This window comes from Bidens hawaiensis, unplaced genomic scaffold (assembly GCF_021521415.1).
Source record: "Bidens hawaiensis isolate Kalapana, Puna unplaced genomic scaffold, B.hawaiensis_p1.1 tig00058113_1, whole genome shotgun sequence".
NCBI lineage: Eukaryota > Viridiplantae > Streptophyta > Magnoliopsida > Asterales > Asteraceae > Bidens > Bidens hawaiensis.
This window is the reverse complement of record NW_027500501.1, coordinates 58,860-79,188: the sequence shown is the minus strand read 5'-3', so window position 1 is coordinate 79,188 and position 20,329 is coordinate 58,860. Positions and strand designations below refer to the sequence as shown.

Below are 20,329 nucleotides of genomic sequence, written 5' to 3'. Positions count from 1 at the left end.
TTTTTAATGACATTTAGGTTCTGTGCCACTAATTTAGGTTTTTAATGGCACTTTGTTTGCTTACAACACAATTTTAGTGGCATTTAGTATTAGTGCCACTAATTTATGATTTTAGTGGCACTTCACATATGCCACTAATTTAGGTTTTTAATGGTACTTTGTGTATGCCATCTTTTCTTATAACACATTTTTAGTGGTACTTAGTTTTTGTGCAACTAGTTTATGATTATAGTGGCACTTTGCGTATGCCACTAAAAATATAGTGTCACGTGTTTTCAATGGCATCTAGATTTTATGCCACTAATTTAGATTTTTAATGGCACTTTGCGTATGCTATATTTGCTTATACCACATTTTCAGTGACACTTATTATTAGTGCCACTAATTTATGATTTTAGTGGCATTTTGTGTATGCCACTAAAACATATTGTCACACGTTTTTAATGACATGTCACTACAAATAAAAGTCCATTTTGTGGCACTAAAAGCTAGAGCTTACGAGAGCCTAAGCTCGTTTAACTTACGAGAGCTCGAGCTCGACTCGCCGGTGATTTTAATACTCGAGATCGGCTTGTTTTGAGCTCTATTTTTAAAGCTAGAGCTTGACTAGGGAATAGACGTTTAGGCTCGAGCTCGAATCTTCTAACTTACAAGTGCCCCACTTGTTTAATTTAAGAGAGCTTTAGCTCGAGGTTGGCTTGTTTAATTTAAGAGAGTTCAAGATCGAGCTCGACTCATTTCAAGCTTAAGCTGGGCATGGGAGTAGGGTTTTTTTGCTCTAGCTCGAGGCGTTTAATTTAAAAAGTTAATAAACATGCAAATAAGCATCGGGCCACCGTATGTTACTGTCAGACGGCGACCTCAATTCTCCCAAATTCGACCTCAATTGGTCACCAAATTCATCTGAGATCGAAATCAATGAAGCGGAAGGAGCGAGATAAGAGTATATGTATTGATTTGTGGCTTCAATCATCAAATTTCACTCACCTATTGTTTCAATTCCCGCTAATTAAGTTCTACTTTCATCACCATGTGAACAAATTAGGTTAAATCGTCAGCAATTGAGACAGACGGCGAGCAGCTGTCGTACTTTCACGTTTGTGATCACAATAATATTTAAACAGTGCTGCTGTTCTACAGTCAAGTGTTAAGTTGCGATATAGGTAATCCTTCACAATTTATGCTTCTTTAAATCAGTAGCGTAATTGACTGTTGTACACAATCAGATTAAAGCGAAGTGATTGTCCATTGGTTTGGAGATGCACATGAAGTGCTCGATGAAATGCTTCAACTAACTTTTTGAGTTGTAGGTTACTGGCATCTTCCATGATTTCACGTATTCTCTATTTTGGATGTAATTGTTTACTAATTTCTCTGTTTATAAATGTATTTTGTTGCATAGAATAATGGCTAAGACGTTAAGTGTCGTTTATCTGCAGCGAGGAGTATATTTTTAAGCCTGGCCTTCATGTGGACGCTCAATTCATTAGGATGATGATATCCAATGCTATGGTAGAACATCTTACATTATGTTTATTTTTAAAGGTTAAATGTATTTGATTTTCTAACAACACAGCTGAAGTGAACACACGGAAAAAAATTAAGAATATGGCCACCTGTATGTAACAGATATTTTGGTTTATGGATGTTAGGATTTGAGAGTTTAACTTGCACATGATTTTACTTCACCAGCAACAAATTTAACAAGTATAATTGATCTAACAGTAGATATGTTAAAACATATTATAATTGTTTACATTACTTCCATAATTAGCTAGTCACTCTTTGTTTATCAATTTAAGTTTACATTAAATTGTTTATAAAATGCAATAACATGTGCTTCAACTTTATTTAGAAGAATAGGAATAATTTAATTTTTGTTGTAAGACGTACAAGTTTACACTATATGTTGTCCTTCACAAATAAGGTTTTAGTGTTTCAATTCAAGACTTGAATATGCTTATCGTGACAAGTTTATTGTTCTTGAAAGTGTTATGTTTGTTGTTTATGTTTAATTTGAGTTCAAATACAATTCTCAGATTGTGCATTTTGTTTTAGATTCTTGAAAACGTCATTAGGGCATACTTTAACATTTCAAATGATTCATATTGTTTTATGTTCTGATATTTCAGTCGTTACTCTTTTGAAAAAGAATTATGTCTTAGATTGCATGTTTATTTCGTTTACTTTAAATAATCTTTTAAGAGGGCATCATTGACTAGGTTAATTAGCTTCTTTGCTTAACTTATCCTTACTGTCTAAATAGGTTGAATTGACAACTAGAGGTACATGAAATGATAAAAAAACAGAGTTAAGATACAATTGGTGAACAAAAGGATTAAACTTTTTTTTATCTATATGCTTAAGGAAGTGTGTTGGACTGCATTCACAGACCGTGCAATATTCCTCTGATGAGATAGATAAGTTGGATGCTTTGTCATGCCTTTTGGAGTATTTGGAAAGGTATTATCAAAAGACATAAATAAGGTATGGTAACATTTTCAAAAAGTTTTACCAAGTGTCAAATGAGTTATTTTAATTTCAAATTGATGGCAATTTCTTCATAATTGATTTCTTTAAGAAGTGGCAAAGAAAATTGTTTGCTTTGGTGAACATGTACAGGAGACATTTCAAAGCTTAAGGTGATACAAGAAACTGTTATGCGAATGAAAGCTCCCCGCAGAATGGTATTTATTAAGTTAAAATTTAATATTGATGGCAAATGAACTTCCAATAGAATTAAGGTTAGGAGGAAAATGAAAAGTTCAAGACTACCATCGCCTCGAGGTCCTGGAGAGGATACACGGAACCGAGTTTTGCTACGTTATCGGCATTACTTTGGAATAGTACCATGGTGAGTTTATTCATGTGGTGTTAGGAATTCATTGTTTGACCCGTTTGAGATACATCATTCGGAGGTATTGTGTTTCTTGACAGGTGCTATAGTACTAGCATATGGAGGATTGTGTTGTATTCAAATATTGATGAGCTTGATAATATGTTTGCAGTCCACCAGGTTAGTTTTAAATCAATGGAGACCTCACTTACCAAAATCAAGGTTACTTCATAATGATAAAACAAAAAAAGTATTTTCTGATATCATATGTTAATATTTACTGGAAGCTATGGAACGGGGGCAATGTGGGAAATTATGGGATATTTCAGTGCAAGATTATTTTTGACAGTTTTTGGGAATACCAAAAAAAGCCTTTAGCGATACGAAAAAAGCTCATTTTGATTTCTATTTCTAATGCACGAATTTGGCTCGTGAGTAGTTTGTCAAGCTCGAGCTTGACTCATTTCGATCTCTATTTCTAATAGCATAGCTATAGCATATTTAAAGTTATGTTTATATTTTTTCAATTATAATTTTATATATAACATATTATTTGGTTATTGTATCACAACATTATATATTATAAAAATGCTAGGCTTATTTAGGCTCGCGAGCTGTCTCGAGCTAAACAAGTGAAGTTTGGGCTCGAGCTCGTTTATTAACAACCTAATTCTTATCTCCTACCTCCTCCGGGCCATCTCCTATATATTCTTTCGTCTCCCTATATGTAACCCCGCGGGAGACGTCGATTACCGTGGCCCAAAGTTCTCAAACCCTATCCCCTTTTCTCCGCCTCCAATAACATCAAGTGCACGTCATTCGCCTTGAATCGAAAAACGATTTGTAGTTGCTTGAATATTGAGCTTAATTGTTTAAGCGGGGTTTCGCTCAGATCTAAAAAACGGGACTGCGATGGTGGTCGCCAGAGATGGATTGAGCAAACCCGTAAAACGAAATGGTGGTTAAACTTGTAAATCTTTCGAACTTGTAGTATGTAATTTGAAACTTGTTTGTTGTAAGCTAATTTAGTGTTTTAGAGGGTTTGGGAATTGTGATAAAAAGACTTGGTAAAGAAAATAAGGAGGAAGAAGATACAGATTGGTGGTCCACAAAAAATGATGTCATTTTTATTTATCATATAAAGGGTAAAATTGTCAATTAATTAGTTAATTTTAAATAAAAAGGATATATATGTAATATATGTATTTTAGGGAGGGGAAATATGTAAAGAATTTTTATAGGTTGGGGAAATATGTAATTAGAGACCAACACAAACTGATTAACTAGACAAACCTTAGGCATCAACAATCGCTAAAACACGACAATGGTTATCAAACAATCCTTACCAGTGTGACCCAACTAAAGGCAACTATATGCTTTATCATATTCATACTAGTCAAAGAACCCTATAAACAATTATCTAAGCAACCAACAAACTAATCGTTCAGATAGACATAAACATAAACCGACTGAATGCAAGGCAATACTAGACATCAATACTCATAGATTACTTAAACATAAATACAATTAAGTTGTTCTTTAACACATGAGAAAACTGAAATAATACAAACTTTACATCTCGAGTATGAATCTAAAAAGATTAGCGGCTCATGGTCATTTTATGACCTTCAATTCTTGATTCTTGATGATGAAACATAGAGTTTGTAGTGATTGGAGGTGTTATGGAGCTCCCAAAATGGCCAAAGTTCGTCCCAAAAACGGTTGGAATGAGTTACTTTACGATTTAAGGTTTTTTGGCTTATATAGAAGTTGGGCCCATGCTTTAAAACTGAATTCTGCGCCTAGCGTAAGCTACTCTGACCCCTGGCGTAGCTTACTCTGGGTGGTAATCCCTTACTCTGAAATCCGATTGCCTTACTCTGAATCTGACTGCCTTACTCTGATTTAATTTGACATCCAAAGTAGGCCACTTTGATCCCGGAGTAGCTTACTTTGGGAGCTGAAACTTAACAAATTTGTTTCTTTTTGTTTCCAACACTTGTGTAACGGCTCCGATCTTCCGGAAACTTCAAATCATGCTCTTAAATGTCTCCAAATAGTATCTTTAACTCTCACCAACCTACAAATCAAAAGCATACTTGAAGTACCATTGTTTAAACGAAAAACTAATTAAACCCCACTATACAATAAAATAAATGTTATACAAGATTTATATCTGGCCATCAATTGGAAATACCATAAAAAAACCAATATGATTTCCTTTTTTAATTACAAAAGTCCCTCAACATTTTTTGCATGTTAAAGTAGGGATGGGCATATTCGATATCGGTACCAAGTTTTTAGTTTCGGTGCCGCTATTTCCCAAATTTTATCTTCAATACCAGTCTCTTATCGATGTCAAAAATATTGCATTTTCAGTACCGGGCAAGTTTTTGGTGCCGTTACCGATCTCACCCCTACGTTAAAGTCTATCCACATGTTAGATTTGAAAAAAAAAAAAAGATCTGACGTAATTTATAATTTAACATATTTTTTATTCTTATGCTAACATTCTATGCCAATACTTTTTAATATATGTAAGGCGGTTTGAGTATGTTTTTGTTTTAGCTGAGTCTGCTTCTTTCTTGGCTTGCTACTTCCAAACTCTCGGAGCTCTAGCCAAGTTAGTTATTCGAGTTGGGTAGACTGAGGATATAAAAAAGTTACAAAATCATGAATTATAAGATAGCTTTGTTAATTATATAACATACTAGCTTTTATCCCTCGTATTATGGGAGTTGTTTTACATTATTCGTTTATATTTAGCACTTGATAATGAAAGGGTTTCGCACATAAATGAGATTTTATAATCTGGTTTAAAAGCTATTTGGGTTTGGTGTGACTCATGACCCGCTTATAAAATTGTTTTATTTAAATTGTTTTTTAAATCATCCTCATCATCATCATCGTACTCAGTATATCCCACCAATAGCAATGCTATGTAAGGTCTGAGGAGGGTAAGATGTAGACAGCCTTACCTCTATCCCATAGGGATAGAGAGGCTGCTTCCGGTGAGACCCCCGGCTCGATAGTAGTTTTGCATCAAGCCTTGGACATAAGGCACATAACACTCAATCATCAAGGACACCGGCTGATTGGTGCATGTGCCCTTGTCTTTCGGCTATCAACGCCACCACATGATGCCTGATTAACCTTCCGCCACCTTTAACGTTATTTTCACGAGATTGGTAAAATAACGTCAAAATTAGTGTAATTTTACCTTTGCCCACCCTAGGGTTCACACATATATATTTTATATGCGCGCACCGCAAGCAGGGCGTTAAATTGTTTTTTAAATATAAATAATATATATCTTTTTTTAAGAAACCAGATACTAATTTTTAGTGTATCCCTCTTTTATAGGATTTTCATATCAAATATTTGGTGAGATTAATTTTTAATTTCATGAGATGTTATAATCCGTTTAAGGAATATCTGGGTTTGGTAAGACACATGCCCGTGAATTCTTGTCAATTGCATGAGAAGCCTCCATTTACCAATAAAGCAATCTGGTATGGGTCTTAAAGTTTTCGTTATATATATTACAAGTTTTTATCCCATGTATTACGGAGTTGTTTTACATTATGCATTTTTAATACTTATGTATTTTTTGGATTTTAATTTTATTTATTGTAAGAAAGTTAATAATGTAATTAGGATTTGATTATGAAAGGGTTTCACAAATAAATGAGATGTTATAACCCGTTTTAAAAAAACTATCTAGGTTTGCTGAGACCCATGACCTGCTTATTTGTTTACCATAAAAATCGTTTCTTAATTATAAATATTTTTCTAAAAAAATAGGATATCCATTTTTAATATATCCCTATTTTATAAAATTTTCATATCAAATATTTGTTGAGATTAATTTTTAATTTAATGAGATGTTATAACTTGTTTAAGGAATGTCTAAGTTTGGTGAGAATGTTATAATTCGAGTCAAATGCATGAGAAGCCTCCATTTACAAATAATATAATCTGGTGGCTTGAGAGGATGTAGGGAGCAACCAGAGAGGTTTTAAAGGTTTCGTCTATATATATTAATAGATTTTATCCCCCGTATTATGGGGGTTGTTTTACATTATTCGTTTATAATATTTATATATTTTTTGGATTTTAATTTTATTTATTGTACAAAGGTTAATAATATGCTTAGTATTTGATGATAAAAGGGTTTCACAAATAAATGAGATGTTATAACCCGATTTAAAAGCTATTTGGGTTTGGTGAGACCCATGACCCGCTTATTTTTTTAATATAAATTTGTTTTTAATTATAAATGTTATATATCTTTTTTTTAGAGAAATCTTATATTGAATTTTAGTATATCCCTATTTTATAAGATTTTCATATCAAGTATTTGGTGAGATTAACTTTTAATTTAATAACTCGTTTAAGGAATATCTGGGTTTGATGAGATCCATACTCGTGAATTCGGGTCAAAAGCATGAGAAACCTCCATTTAAAAATAGTGCAATCTGGTGGCTTGAGAGAATGTAGGAAGCAACAAGAGAACTTTTAAATGTTTCATTTATATATATTATAGATGCATTCAAATAATATTTTAAAATCATTTAATGCATGCTAATTTGATATTTAAAATTGTGTATTTATATACATTTGTAGAGTAAATTGCGGTTTTCGTCCTTGTGGTTTGTCTAAATATGCGGTTTTAGTCCAATAGTTTCAAATTTATGATTTTCGTCCTTGTAGTTTCATTTTACTTGCAATTAAACCCAAGTTTATTAACTCCGTTAAGTCTGGTCGTTAAATCCATTCGCGTGCCATCACGTGAGGGGCAGTTTTGTCATTTTTCTCCCCAAGTAAACACCAGTCCTAATTCGCAAGCCCCAGATTATTGAAGTAGAGTTCTAACAAGTCAAAATATTTAAAAAATCAAACTTATTTGTTGCAATCGGAATCATGTCTAAGGATGACAATGGGTCGATTTGAGACAATTATAACTATCTTCAAATCTATACCCGATTATTAAAGTCCGGTTCAAACTCGTCAGGTATCGGGCAACCCGCAGGATTCATGTATATATTTTAGTTAGTTAAAAAATACCTGGATATAGCTGGTCCAAAACCCGCAGGTTTTAACAAAATATAAGTAGTTAGTACATTGGGTAGGTAACTACTAATTTAATTACAAAAGAACTATTACCATAAAATGTCAGTAAAGACTAATCAATTGCAAAAAAAAATGATTGTTATAAACAAATGTTTAACAAATAAGGATTGTTATAAACAAATGTTTGACAAATAAGTATTGCTCTAAGTTTCATGATATATCCAATATATATAGAGGAGGAGGAGGAGGAGGAGGAGGATGAATAGGACGAAAAGACAAGGATGATGATGATGATGACGACGATGATGACTCAACAAATCAAACGTGAACTCTTGATTATGATGAATGAAGTCCTGATGATAACACGACATGGTCGCGAATATTGTGGTATTAGCTTGTGAGAAGAGGCGCCAAAAAACTTACACTTCATGATTATAAAGAGGCATGCAGACCAAAAGATCAAACGACAATTTGGCATGTTTATTCATAAAATAATTAACAAAAATGTTGAGAAACTTTCATAGAAGACTAGCATCCTTAAGAATATATTATATACTAGCTATTGAACCCGTGTATTACACGTGATTTGTCAAATGAAAAAAATTAACATACTCCATTATTTGAAATAAAAACACAAAATTAAAGGTAAAAAAAATGAAATATATAATACAAACAATAAGTAGTCATAATATCAAATTTGCATTCATATGAAACATAGAAATGGATTTAATATTGCTATGAGTTCAATACTGCTATGAGTTTGAAGAAGCAGTAAAAACAGATTCAAACGGATTCAGAACAATGATAAAACCAAAATATTAAAAGTACATAGAGTGATTGATACATGTCATATGAAATTAACTGTCAATAAATGTTGTTTTTGTATATGATCATATTTCTTTTGAAGAAAATGATTATGTGATAAATGTTTATGGAATAAAAAGCGGGATTTAACGGTTTCCGAAAAACAAACATCTTGGATTTAGAATGATTATGTTGAGAAAATTAAATTAAAGATTTAAAATTAAATAATCACATTAACTGAAAAATTAAATTAAATAGCATAATTAAAACTTTATATGTATATGAAAAGAGAAGCTATGCATAATTCAGAGTGCATTTATGAGCCCTTATTGCTAAACAATGTTGACATTTTTTAATAAAACGTAAGTTATACATCAAGCATAATTATATTTATGTATTAAATTGCTGTAAATGGTTATTAATGTGTGCATAATGTTTTGAAATATATTAAAAATTATTTGAAAATGTTGTAACTCATGGGTCAAACCATTTTCACTCATGATCTATGATGACCCATGAATTGCATGGATTAAGGAAAAAAGATGTTAAAACATTAAGAAAGAATTTTATGCTAGGATATAACCGGGTTAGGACAACTAAGCATCATTATTTTTGTTTATTAGTATAGTACAATAAGATTAAAATTAGGGATAATATTATACACACTAGGATTTCTTTCACTATAGATGTTTTGTCCGGTTTTCTCAGCAATGCGTAATGAGACAACATAGCTTATGAGATATTGCGAGTTCGAGTCTCGTCTGAAGCACTCTGTTTTGGTAAGGAAGTATCATGAAAGAAAGTACATGCTACGAGTTGAGCCAAGGGTTTTCCTAGCTGATCCAGCAGTAGTCCTATGACTTTTCTTATGTGAGGTCGTGAGTTCGAGTCTCGTCTAGAGCACTCTGTTCCGATTAAGCCAGGGTTTTTCCGGTTGTGGATTTCCTCCTAGGTGAGTGGGTCGGGTCACCACGTTCTATTTTTTTGAACTTTGAAACAACACCCTTGTTTTGTATAAGTTTGTATTAGAAGCATTCTTGTAAAAGCTTTATCGTTTTAGTTAGTGTGTTGTTTATTTCAAATTATTAATAGTTATTTTCAAAAATAGAGCATTAACTGTAACCAATAAGATTTTATTTTTATCTTCTATAGTTCTATCATTCTTAATAGTTATAAGTACTTAAAAAATCTCACTATCGATATTTTCCCAAAAAGAATCCATCTTGGACCACAAATCTCATTCTCCAAAAAGTAGTTTTAATTCTTCCTACTTTATTATTATTTTAAAAAGAAACTCAATCCCATTTTAGTCACATGTATATGTTGTTTTGGTTCAGCAAATTATATAGTTTATATAATAAGTTAATACGTATACTTAAAACATATAAAAAACTTGTTCAATTTAGAGATAACTTTGCAACATAATAACCAATTTCTCAAGTGTCATGTTAAAATTACTCAAACCTTGTTTTTTATAGGAAAATTATTGAACTTTCATTAGGTGTACCAATCTTGTGTAATTTTCTTTTCATAATTTTCATAAATGTTAATTTAAGTGATACAAATGAGATGCATCTTGTTAATTTTTAGTGATTATCTTATTTATAAAAAAAAATTGACTAACGGTAAACAATTATGAAATTGGTTATTAGTGAACTCGTTTTGTCCACTAGTACCTCATACTTCAAGTTAATTGAAAGGTTTAAAAATAAATGATAACTAGAGAGTAATGAAGATTGATATGCCGTTTCGTTTAATCATGGCAAGAGCGCGAAAACTGAGTGTTTACAAAGAATGAAACTCACGACAGAAATTAGGTAACTTTGAAGAAAAAACTTTTGAAGTTTGTCAGGTTAATTAGAATATGGATAAGAAATAAGAGGCGTCAATGGAGTATTACTTGAGAAGATTGATGTTCCTTTTGGTTGTAACGAGGTTCTTTGTGCGGGTTAAGTGTGTTATGTTCCTTGCATTCTGCTTTGGTGACACTTGATGCTTTGATGTAATCTTTCTAGTGCTTAGTATATCTTTTTGTTGATCATTCGAAAACAAAATTAAAATATTTTATGATAAGTGATCACGAGAGTAACAAAGATTTGATATATGTTTCATTTGATGGAAAAATTAGGTAGCTTTGAAGATAAATAAAACTTTTAGGCCCTGTTTGTTTTTGCCTCTTTTATCTGAATAGAGGAAAACGTCTGATTCGGTCAGACGTAATCAGACGTGGGGTTGTTTGTTTTTTTTCTGGCATTAAGAGGTTCACCGTCTTAATAGCATCTGAACCAGTAAGAGCTTTTAGTGGGTCTGAAAACCTCTTAACCCAAAAAAAACATACGTTTATCTCCGGCCTCCATTAACTTCTAACCCGGAGACTAGGCTCCATCTCCGACGACTAGAGGTTCGTCTCTAGCCTCCACCTCATAATGATTCAGATTTCAGAAATTTGAACCACCTCTTAACATTCAGATGTGGTATTCAGATTCATACTTAAATCTCTAAAAAAAAACGGGGCCTTAAACTTTTGAGACACTTTTCATATTGTTGTTTAATTATTCTCTTCAGTTTATAGTAAACAGTCTTCCATCTAAAAAAAGATCGAATGTACTCCTCTTTCCTACTTTTGGTAGTGCTTTGATGAATTAACAACTTTCTATGAATTTTCAACTTTCAGGGTAATATTAATATACATTAAATAGAAAATACATGATAATAACTTTTGAAAAAGTTTCAATGATGCTTTTAGAATCAAAGATTGATTAATATCATATTATATTATTTTCAAAAAGCATTTCACAACTTTTGTCGAGGGGTTTTGATGTTTGTAACGTGTCGTTCAACTTGAATATTTCATTAACACTTTTTTATTGTTCTTGAATTTGGACGGTATTTAAAACCATGTGAGATGCCTATTTTAAGATATTTATTAAATAATTACTAAGAAATCTTATATAGCAATTATTAGTAAATGAATTAGTAAAAATTCTTATTTCAGAGTTACAAAAATAAATTCAATAAGCTTAAACTTCATAAAACATGAACGATAATAATGTTTTCGTTACACATATTTATAACAACCAAGTTGGGGTATACCAATCGATTAAAACTCAACACCCCATATAAAAATATAGATTTGAATATTTAAGTTTCAGTCTAATATGATGAACACACTAAAATCAAGCCAAACTAGCGATCTGCAGGTCCTGGTCTGCCTTCCCGGTCAGATTTTAAAAAGTTTTGTGATACTTTGTTTGATTTAATGATTTAATTGTTCACACTAGAGATATTGTTGACACTCTATTTTAAAATGTTGTGTACGCAATCATTGGACGTCCCCAAAAATCAGTCAAATGCGCAACATGATCTTGGAGGTATTGGATCACAAACACAAAACAAACAATTTGTGTTTGTGAGAAATACATTCACGAGTCGACTTTTTTTTTTATTATTAAAAATCAAAACCACACATTACAATTACCCATTGACCCTCTATTTATATTAGAAAAAACAAACAAATCATACTTAAATACGTTTTAAAATTATAATCTAATATTAACACTAACTAGTTTGATCCTCTCGTGTTACAGGAGTTTATTTAAAATTTTGTTTTTAATCGTTTTGTTATTTTATGATGATATATTTTATTTTTAACGTAGTCTGTTTTAATTTAATACATATATATTAGTTTGTTATTATATATTTTTTGTGTTTAGATATTTTCAATTGAGATGTGTATGTTTTTAAATTTTTAATGAACAAAAATACACGAACATGTTGATTTTTTAATAAATGAACAAACATGAACACAAATATTTTTCTAATGAAAAAATGGAAGTTGATATAGTTGACGATGGCGGGTAGTATCGGAAGTTAACCGGCGTTGAAAATGATAGACCAACAATGGAGAACATGTAAATAAGATAAATTAAATTAGAGTTTGAGGATGACTGTTGTTGGGACCCCGTTGTGTTCGATATGCTTCTTAAGGCGTATCTAAAAGCGGGTTTGGTTCGTGACGGGTTTATTACGTTTAGGAAGATGGTTAAGCTTGGTTTCGTTCCGAAAATTGTTTCGATTAATTTTCTTTTGGATGGGCTTTTGAAGTTGGGTCGGGTTGACGAGTGTTGGCGGGTTTATGAGGAGATGGGGAAGATCGGTGTGCGTGGGAACACGTTTACTTATAATATATTAACGCATGTTGTATGCGAGAGTGAGGAGGATGTTGGTAAGGTGAATACGTTTTTGGAGAAAATGGAAGAGGAAGGGTTTGATCCCGATATTGTCACGTATAACACGCTCATCGATAGTTATGTGAGAAGAGGGCGGTTAAAAGATGCGCATTATCTTTATAATATTATGTGTGTTAGACGTGTGACGCCTGATTTAATCACGCATACGTCTTTGATTAACGGGCTTTGTAAAGAAGGCAGTGTGAGGGAAGCTCATAAGTTATTCCATCGTATGGTTCAAATCGGGGTGAACCCGGATGTGTTTTGTTATAATACTTTGATATGCGGGTACGTTAACAAAGGGATGATGCAGGAAGCGCGCGCTTTGCTGCATGAAATGATTAAAGAAAAAGTGCCCCCTGATAGTTTCACTTGTTCGGTACTTATAGAAGGGTATAAAAAGGAAAGCAAGTTAATTTCAGCTGTGAATCTTATTATAGAGCTTCAAAGATTTGGAATCTTGGTCTCAAAAAGCCTCCAACTTGATCTTGTTGTTGCTCTGTGTCGAGTGGATAAACCGTTTGCAGCCAAGAGTTTATTGGAACATGTAGAGAAAAACGGGGAAGAAACAAGTTTACACATTTATGATGAATTGATAGTTTCATTTTGCAGGTTAAGTTATGTTAATGAGGCTATAGAGTTAAAAGATGAGATGTTTTTTAAGAATATTAATCCGAGTTTGACCACTTTTAGAGCAATTATCGAGTGTTTGTGTCGACTAAATAGAACAATGGAGGGTGAAGTTTTCATGAGGGATATGGCTGAATTTGGGATTTGTCCTGATGCAACAGTTTGCAGATCGTTGATATCGGGTTATTGTAAAGAGAAGAATGTTAAACAAGCGGAATTGTTACTGAGCTTATTTGCTGAGTTTCGGTTATTGGACAATGAATGGTATAATGAGGTTTTGAAAGTGGCATGTGAGGAAGGTGATATTAATAAGTCAATGGAGTTTCAGAAGAGAATGCAAAGAGTTGGATACACTGCAAATAGTTTGAGTTTTAAGTATGTGATTGATGGATTGTTAAGAAAAGCAGCCTGAATCCAGTTGGTAATATAGAGTTGCAGGTCATATGCATGTATAGAATCTCAACCGCACGTTGGTTAGTTAACTTACCGAACACCCAATTTTGGTTAGGGAAAGTTTTGCTTTTTTAACATAAAGTTGTAACCTTTTGCAGTGAATTTGAGCATAATGAGCATTTTGCATAAAGATTTATGTTTGAGGCTTTTCTTCTTCAAGTTATACGTGTTGTTAAGTTGAGTTGTTTTCTAGCTCACACGTTTCAAATACGAATAGTTATCGTTTCAATGCAATGAAATCTAGTTTGTCATCATGTAGTTATCCAAGAGTCGAAGTAAGAGAGATTTGCCAAACCGATAAGCATCATTCGTTTAATGACAATGGCGTCCCTCCTCCACCTTCAAGATGGAAAGGCAAATGTGAGGTGGCAGGGTTCAATGACAAACTGATCGAATGAGAAGTTTTGTTAACGGAAGTTCTCCCATAGATGAAGCGGGACATGGGAGATGGGACACACACTTCAAGTACCATGGTTGGAAACTCAGTCAACAACACAAGCGCGTGTTTGGTATGGCAAATGGCACGGCGATAGGTGTGGCACCACTCACACACTTAGGCCATGTATAAAGTACGCAACGCGAAAGGAGATTGTTTGCTATCTTTGTGGATTAGGCTATACTCCCAAGCAAATTCAAATAATCGCTAAAAAGACCGTTAATTGCTCAAAAACCATACCAGAGGCTCAGTTGAACTATCCTTCGTTTGTGGTATCACTAAAAAGAGGTGATAGCAAAACATATTCAATAACGGTTACTAATGTTGGTTTGGCAAACTCGACTTACACAATTAGTGATTTTTCTGTACCACACGGTGTTACTATTGTGGTTAACGGTCAAGAGCTCAATTTCACAACATTACACCAAGAAGCGACATACGAAATAAGGTTCACTCGAGACACCAGTGATAAGGCTAGAGATCCATATGACCAAGGGCATATGACTTGGTTATCTGGTAAATATACAGGTAGAACCCCGTTTTTATTCAACTTTGAATGAAGGTCGAGGCTTGACATATAACATCTGTGTTTTTAAATTTTTATGTATAATAAGTAATATAATGGGAGGGAAGGTATATAATGCAAACCTTCCTGAGTTGTGAAAACCATATAAACTCAAATGAGTGGTTCTAGATGTGCCACATAGTTGTGATTCATTGTTTATGCCATTATATTCTGAAGTAGACGTGCACAAAAAAACCGGTTCCGGAACCTAACTGGTGGAACCGAACCGGAACCGGTTCCAGTTCCAACCTGGTTGGAACAATACCCGGTTTGGGTATTTTTGTACCCGAAAATCGTACCCGGTTCTCCTATTTGTATGTCAGTACCAGTTCCAACCCGGTTCCTACCCGGTTCTTAATTGGAACCGGTTCGGTTCGTACCCGGAAAAACCGGTTCCGACGGGTTTTTTTTGAAGGGTCAAACAAAAGTCAAACTAGCCGTTGGAACCGGTTCCAACGGTAATATAGCCGTTGGAACCGGTTTTTTAGACACCAATTAGCCGTTGGAACCGGTTTTTGAGACAATAGATCCGTTGGAACCGGTTCCAACGGTAATATAGCCGTTGGAACCGGTTTTTGATGCCCAAACCTATATATAACTTGTTTCCATTAAAAACTAACTATTACAAACCTATATATAACTTGTTTCCTATATTTAAAAACTAACCTTTACAAACATTATTAAAACATAAACGATACTAAACATAACAACTAAAACATAAAAAACAAAGTCCGTCGTTTTAATCCGGGAATACTTATTTTTGGGTTGTAGAGCCGGACGACTCTCCCACTTCCGTTTTTTTAGCTTCCAATCTTCTTTTCTCTCGACAATACTTATTCGTATGTTTTCGTAATGTCGAGTTGGACCCTGCTTTAAGAAACTTCGAGCAATATTTGCAACGTGCCAACTCATGTGAGTCGTCATGAGACACAAATCGTAATGAACCCAAACATCGGGGCATCTTGTTGTTTCGATCACCATAACAACGTCATCATTGGTTGCCATTTGTTGTCGGTTTAAGGTTAATTGTGGTTTGGAGTGTGTTTTATAGTTTTGGAAGTGGTTTAACAAGTAAACAAACAAACCTTGCTATTTATAGTAAGAAAATAACCTATTTATAGTTAAAAAACCGGTTCCAACGGTCAAAAACGGCTATATAGCCGTTGGAACCGGTTCCTAACGGCTCTAATATTTAAATTTCAAAAAAAACCGGTGGAACCGGTTTTTACGTAAAAACCGGTTCCGGTTCATACCCTACCCGGTTCTTAAAAGTTCGCATATCTGGGCATCAGTTCGGGTCAGGAACCGAACCGGTTCTTGATTGGAACCGGTGCCATTTTACAACCCGGTGTGAAAAAACCGGTTTGGAACCGGTTCGGGTTTTCCATTTAAACCCGATTTGTGCACCTCTATTCTGAAGGGCATAAATGTCATTTTGTTTGTATGTACAACAAGCCATTAACTCACTCTCTCATCCTTTGACTGACTTTCTCTTTCTATCGTCTCAAGGGGTGTGCGTTGTGCGATTCAGTGTGGTTATTGATTAAAACCGAACCAAAAACCAAACTTTCGGTTTTATGAATTTTTAAAACCGTTAGGTTTCGGTTTTTGGTTTTTGGGTTCGATTCGGTTTTGAATGCGGTTTTTTCAGTTTTTCTAATCAAGCCAAAACATTTTGGGCAAAAAAAACACTTGACCCAAGATATTGAAATTAGGCATGATATTTTTTTTCTCTTTAAACTAATGAGTAATATAATATTAAATATATGAGCTTAAAATATTAAAAGCTAAGAAAAAATACATTTAAAATAAAAAATAAAAGTAAAACTAAAAGTAGTAGTACTATTAGTTATTAACCATATGTAGCAACCAAATATATTTGTTATTAACCATATGTAAAACTAAACATAAAGTCATAGGTATATTTAATTTTAACGGTTATGGTTAAAATATTATGGTTATTTCAATTTTTTGGTTATTCGGTTCGGTTTGGTTTTTTTGGTTCTTAACAAATTACACAACCGAACCAAAACCAATATTCTGGTTTTTGCTAAAGTTCAAAACCGAACCGTCGGTTTCCAATTTGGTTTGGTTTTTTTCGGTTTTATCGGTTTCAATTCGGTTTCGTGCACACCCCTAATCGTCTCATTAAAAAAAGTAGCATTCTTGAAATATTAGTCGATCATCTCAAATCGTATTCATAACAATTTTGAGAAAATTGACTGAAAGTTATAGAAATAGCCCCTCTATTTATTCTTGAATTCATATTTGAATTTAAGTTCAAGAATATATATGATAGATAACTTAACCCAACTTTATGTTATCATAAATCATCATCACACTTTTGAACTCTTTTAATGAATCATATGGTATAATTGAACTTTATTTTAACCATCATCAGGTTTTATTAAAAAAGAAGAAAAAATAATGATTAAGATTAGTTAAACAACACTTTGTGTTTAATTAACTACTAGGTGGGTGCTTGCGTGATGCGGCGGGTGTGTGCGCAAACACAACATTGAACGCGCAACCGATTTTAACACGTGCAACGCAATGATGGTATGCACCAACGATACATTGGATGTGTAACATCCCCCCCCCCCTTGCACCACCAGTATTGTTCGTTTTGCCCACAAAAAAACTCAAAGATTTGTTTTTGGTTGTCCATGTAAAGACTTCCCTGGAGGTCACCTATCCTGGTACTACTTCCACCTGAGCACGCTTATCTATGGAGCTCTCCTCTCGTCCACTAACATTAACCTCAAAGCGTGTAGGTGATTTAAGAAGCATAACATTTACTTATGAACCAAGTATATCTCTTATCGAAGCCCGATGTGAGATTTTCTTAGGATGTTACAAACACCCCCTTCTGGACTCATTGTCCTCGATGAGGTTTGCCCCACCAACCAATCCAGGATGTGTGATTTGCCTAAGATGTACCTCGCGGCACCCCCGGGGACTCACCGTCTCTGATGAGTTTTGCCCTACCATCCCGAACGGCACAAGAGTGGCTCTGATACCACTTGTAACATCCGACCTCTCGAACACTTTGCCACAGAGAGCTTTAAGATTTGTTTTTGGTTGCCCATGTAGAGACTTCTCAGGAGACCACCCATCCTAGTATTGCTTCCACCTGAGCACGCTAAACTGTGGAGCCCTCATCTCGTCCACTAACAATAAGTCCAAAACGTGTTAGTGATTTAAGAGGCGGTGCATTTACTTATGAACCAAAGATCACTCCTGTCTACGACCGATATGGGATTTGTCTAGGATGTTACAAAATGTGTAACTTGTGTCGTTAAGTGCGTCACACAATGTCATCCGCGTAACTGATGCCTGAAATCGTGTACCCTGTGGAGTAAATCAAGAAGCAAAGTGTAACATCCTAAAAATTTTAATGATGAATAAAGGAAGTTATGTTTAGTGATTTCGCGTAATTAATTAGTATCGGGTAGGGAGCGGGTCTTGGGCGTGGATTAAATGAGATGGGTTAAATAAGAATGGGATTTCAGGGATATAAATACCCCCAAAATCCCAAAAATATCTTCATTTACATCTATTTCTTCACACACTCAAAACACACACATTCTAACCGATCAAGATTCGAAGCCGAGACCCGAGATTTTGTTGATAGATCTGAGTTGGTAAGGTAAGAACAAATCCAACAAAGCTAATATTACTGAAAATGGTTAGGATTGGATGGGTTAACCAGACCCGAAACCCAAACTGCCCAAATCGGACCCCTAAAACGTCGATTTTAGGCCGATTTGATGGTTGGGATTTGTAGGCGCCGATCATACGATTCCGTGGGTACCAAAATCGAGTTATTTGGCTAAGAAACGAAGGATTTATGGGCAAACAGATCTGCAGCGCGATAACTTCGCCTGCAAGATTAAGTTCGCCTGATGAACTTCGCCTTCAAGCGTAACTTCGCCTTCAAGCGTAACTTCGCCTACGGCCAAGTTCGCCTAAGGATAACTTCGCCTACGGCCAAGTTCGCCTAAGGATAACTTCGCCTGAAGCCAAGTTCGCCTAAGGATAACTTCGCCTGAAGCCAAGTTCGCCTAAGGTTTAACTTCGCCTGAAGCCAAGTTCGCCTAAGGTTTAACTTCGCCTAAAGCCAAGTTTGATTAGAAAATAAATTATTAAGCGATAAGTTAAAGTAAGCTAATACTAGGCCACCAGATTAGATCAGACGAGTATTGATACGTGTAACTTGTACAGTCAGCCGAGCTCAGTTAAGGAAGGGATTTACAGCTATCAGAAAAAGAAGCAGAGTTCAGGTGAGTTTCTAGCCCCATTTATGTGTTACGTTTTCGGGGCTGTGTGCATACTCAATGTGATAGTTAATACACTTACCTTAAATGGTAAGTGTATGCCGTGTATGATATATGTGATAGATATGATTGATTGCATGACGGTACGTGAACGATCTTCGGATATTGCACGTACTGTCAGGATGTAAATAAAGATATTAATATTGTATGTAATGTGAGGATGATGTATAAACATTACGAATGAAAGCTTGTCGGTACGTGAACGATCTTCGGATATTGCACGTATCGTCAAGGGAAGTGATTAGCTCCTTGCATGGATATTAAATAATAACTTATAGATAGTGTTCCTTATATGGATATATATAGAGTTCCTTACATGGATAGTAAAATGTTCCTTTTATGGAAAGTATAATGTTCCTTTTTATGGAAAGTATAGTGTTCCTTCTATGGAAAGTATAGTGTTCCTTTTATGGAAAGTATAGGGTTCCTTCTATGGAAAGTATAGGGTTCCTTCTATGGATAGTAAAGTGTTCCTTCTATGGAAAGTATACAGAGTGTTCCTCCTATGGAAATTCTATATAGTACGGTAATGGTAAAGGTTCTTTTAATAGATATTACGTGATGATCCTCCTATGGAAATTCTATATAGTATGGTAATGGTAAAGGTTCTTTTAATAGATATTACGTGATGATCCTCCTATGGATATTTATACGAGGTTAAGGTAGAAATATGTGTCTTCGGATACGTTAAGAAATATATGAGAATAAAATTGTATGTTGCCTGATTAACTAGAACTCACTCAGCGTAGCTGACTTTTAGTATGCACGCAGGTGAGCTGATTATAGAGTTAGCATGAGGATGACACACGGCATGGATTAAACGGCTGGCATCTGAAGAAATAAGTAAAGATGTTTTAAAAATAAAGTTTTGTGTTATGGTATCAAAGAAAAGATTTAATGTTTTGTAACAAATGATTGATGTTTTATATTCCGCGAAAAGTTTTAATAAACTCTGATTTGAAGGAC

The 20,329-nt window shown here is 34.2% G+C and overlaps 1 protein-coding gene across 1 annotated transcript; it reads left to right on the top strand.

The window, feature by feature from the left end:
- The first annotated feature begins 12,725 nt into the window (after window positions 1–12,725).
- On the top strand, window positions 12,726–14,163 carry LOC143602202 (uncharacterized). Its single transcript, XM_077079399.1, has one exon. The coding sequence runs from the start codon at window positions 12,752–12,754 to the stop codon at window positions 13,982–13,984; it is 1,233 nt and encodes a 410-aa protein (XP_076935514.1). The 5' UTR covers window positions 12,726–12,751; the 3' UTR covers window positions 13,985–14,163.
- Window positions 14,164–20,329: the final 6,166 nt, after the last annotated feature.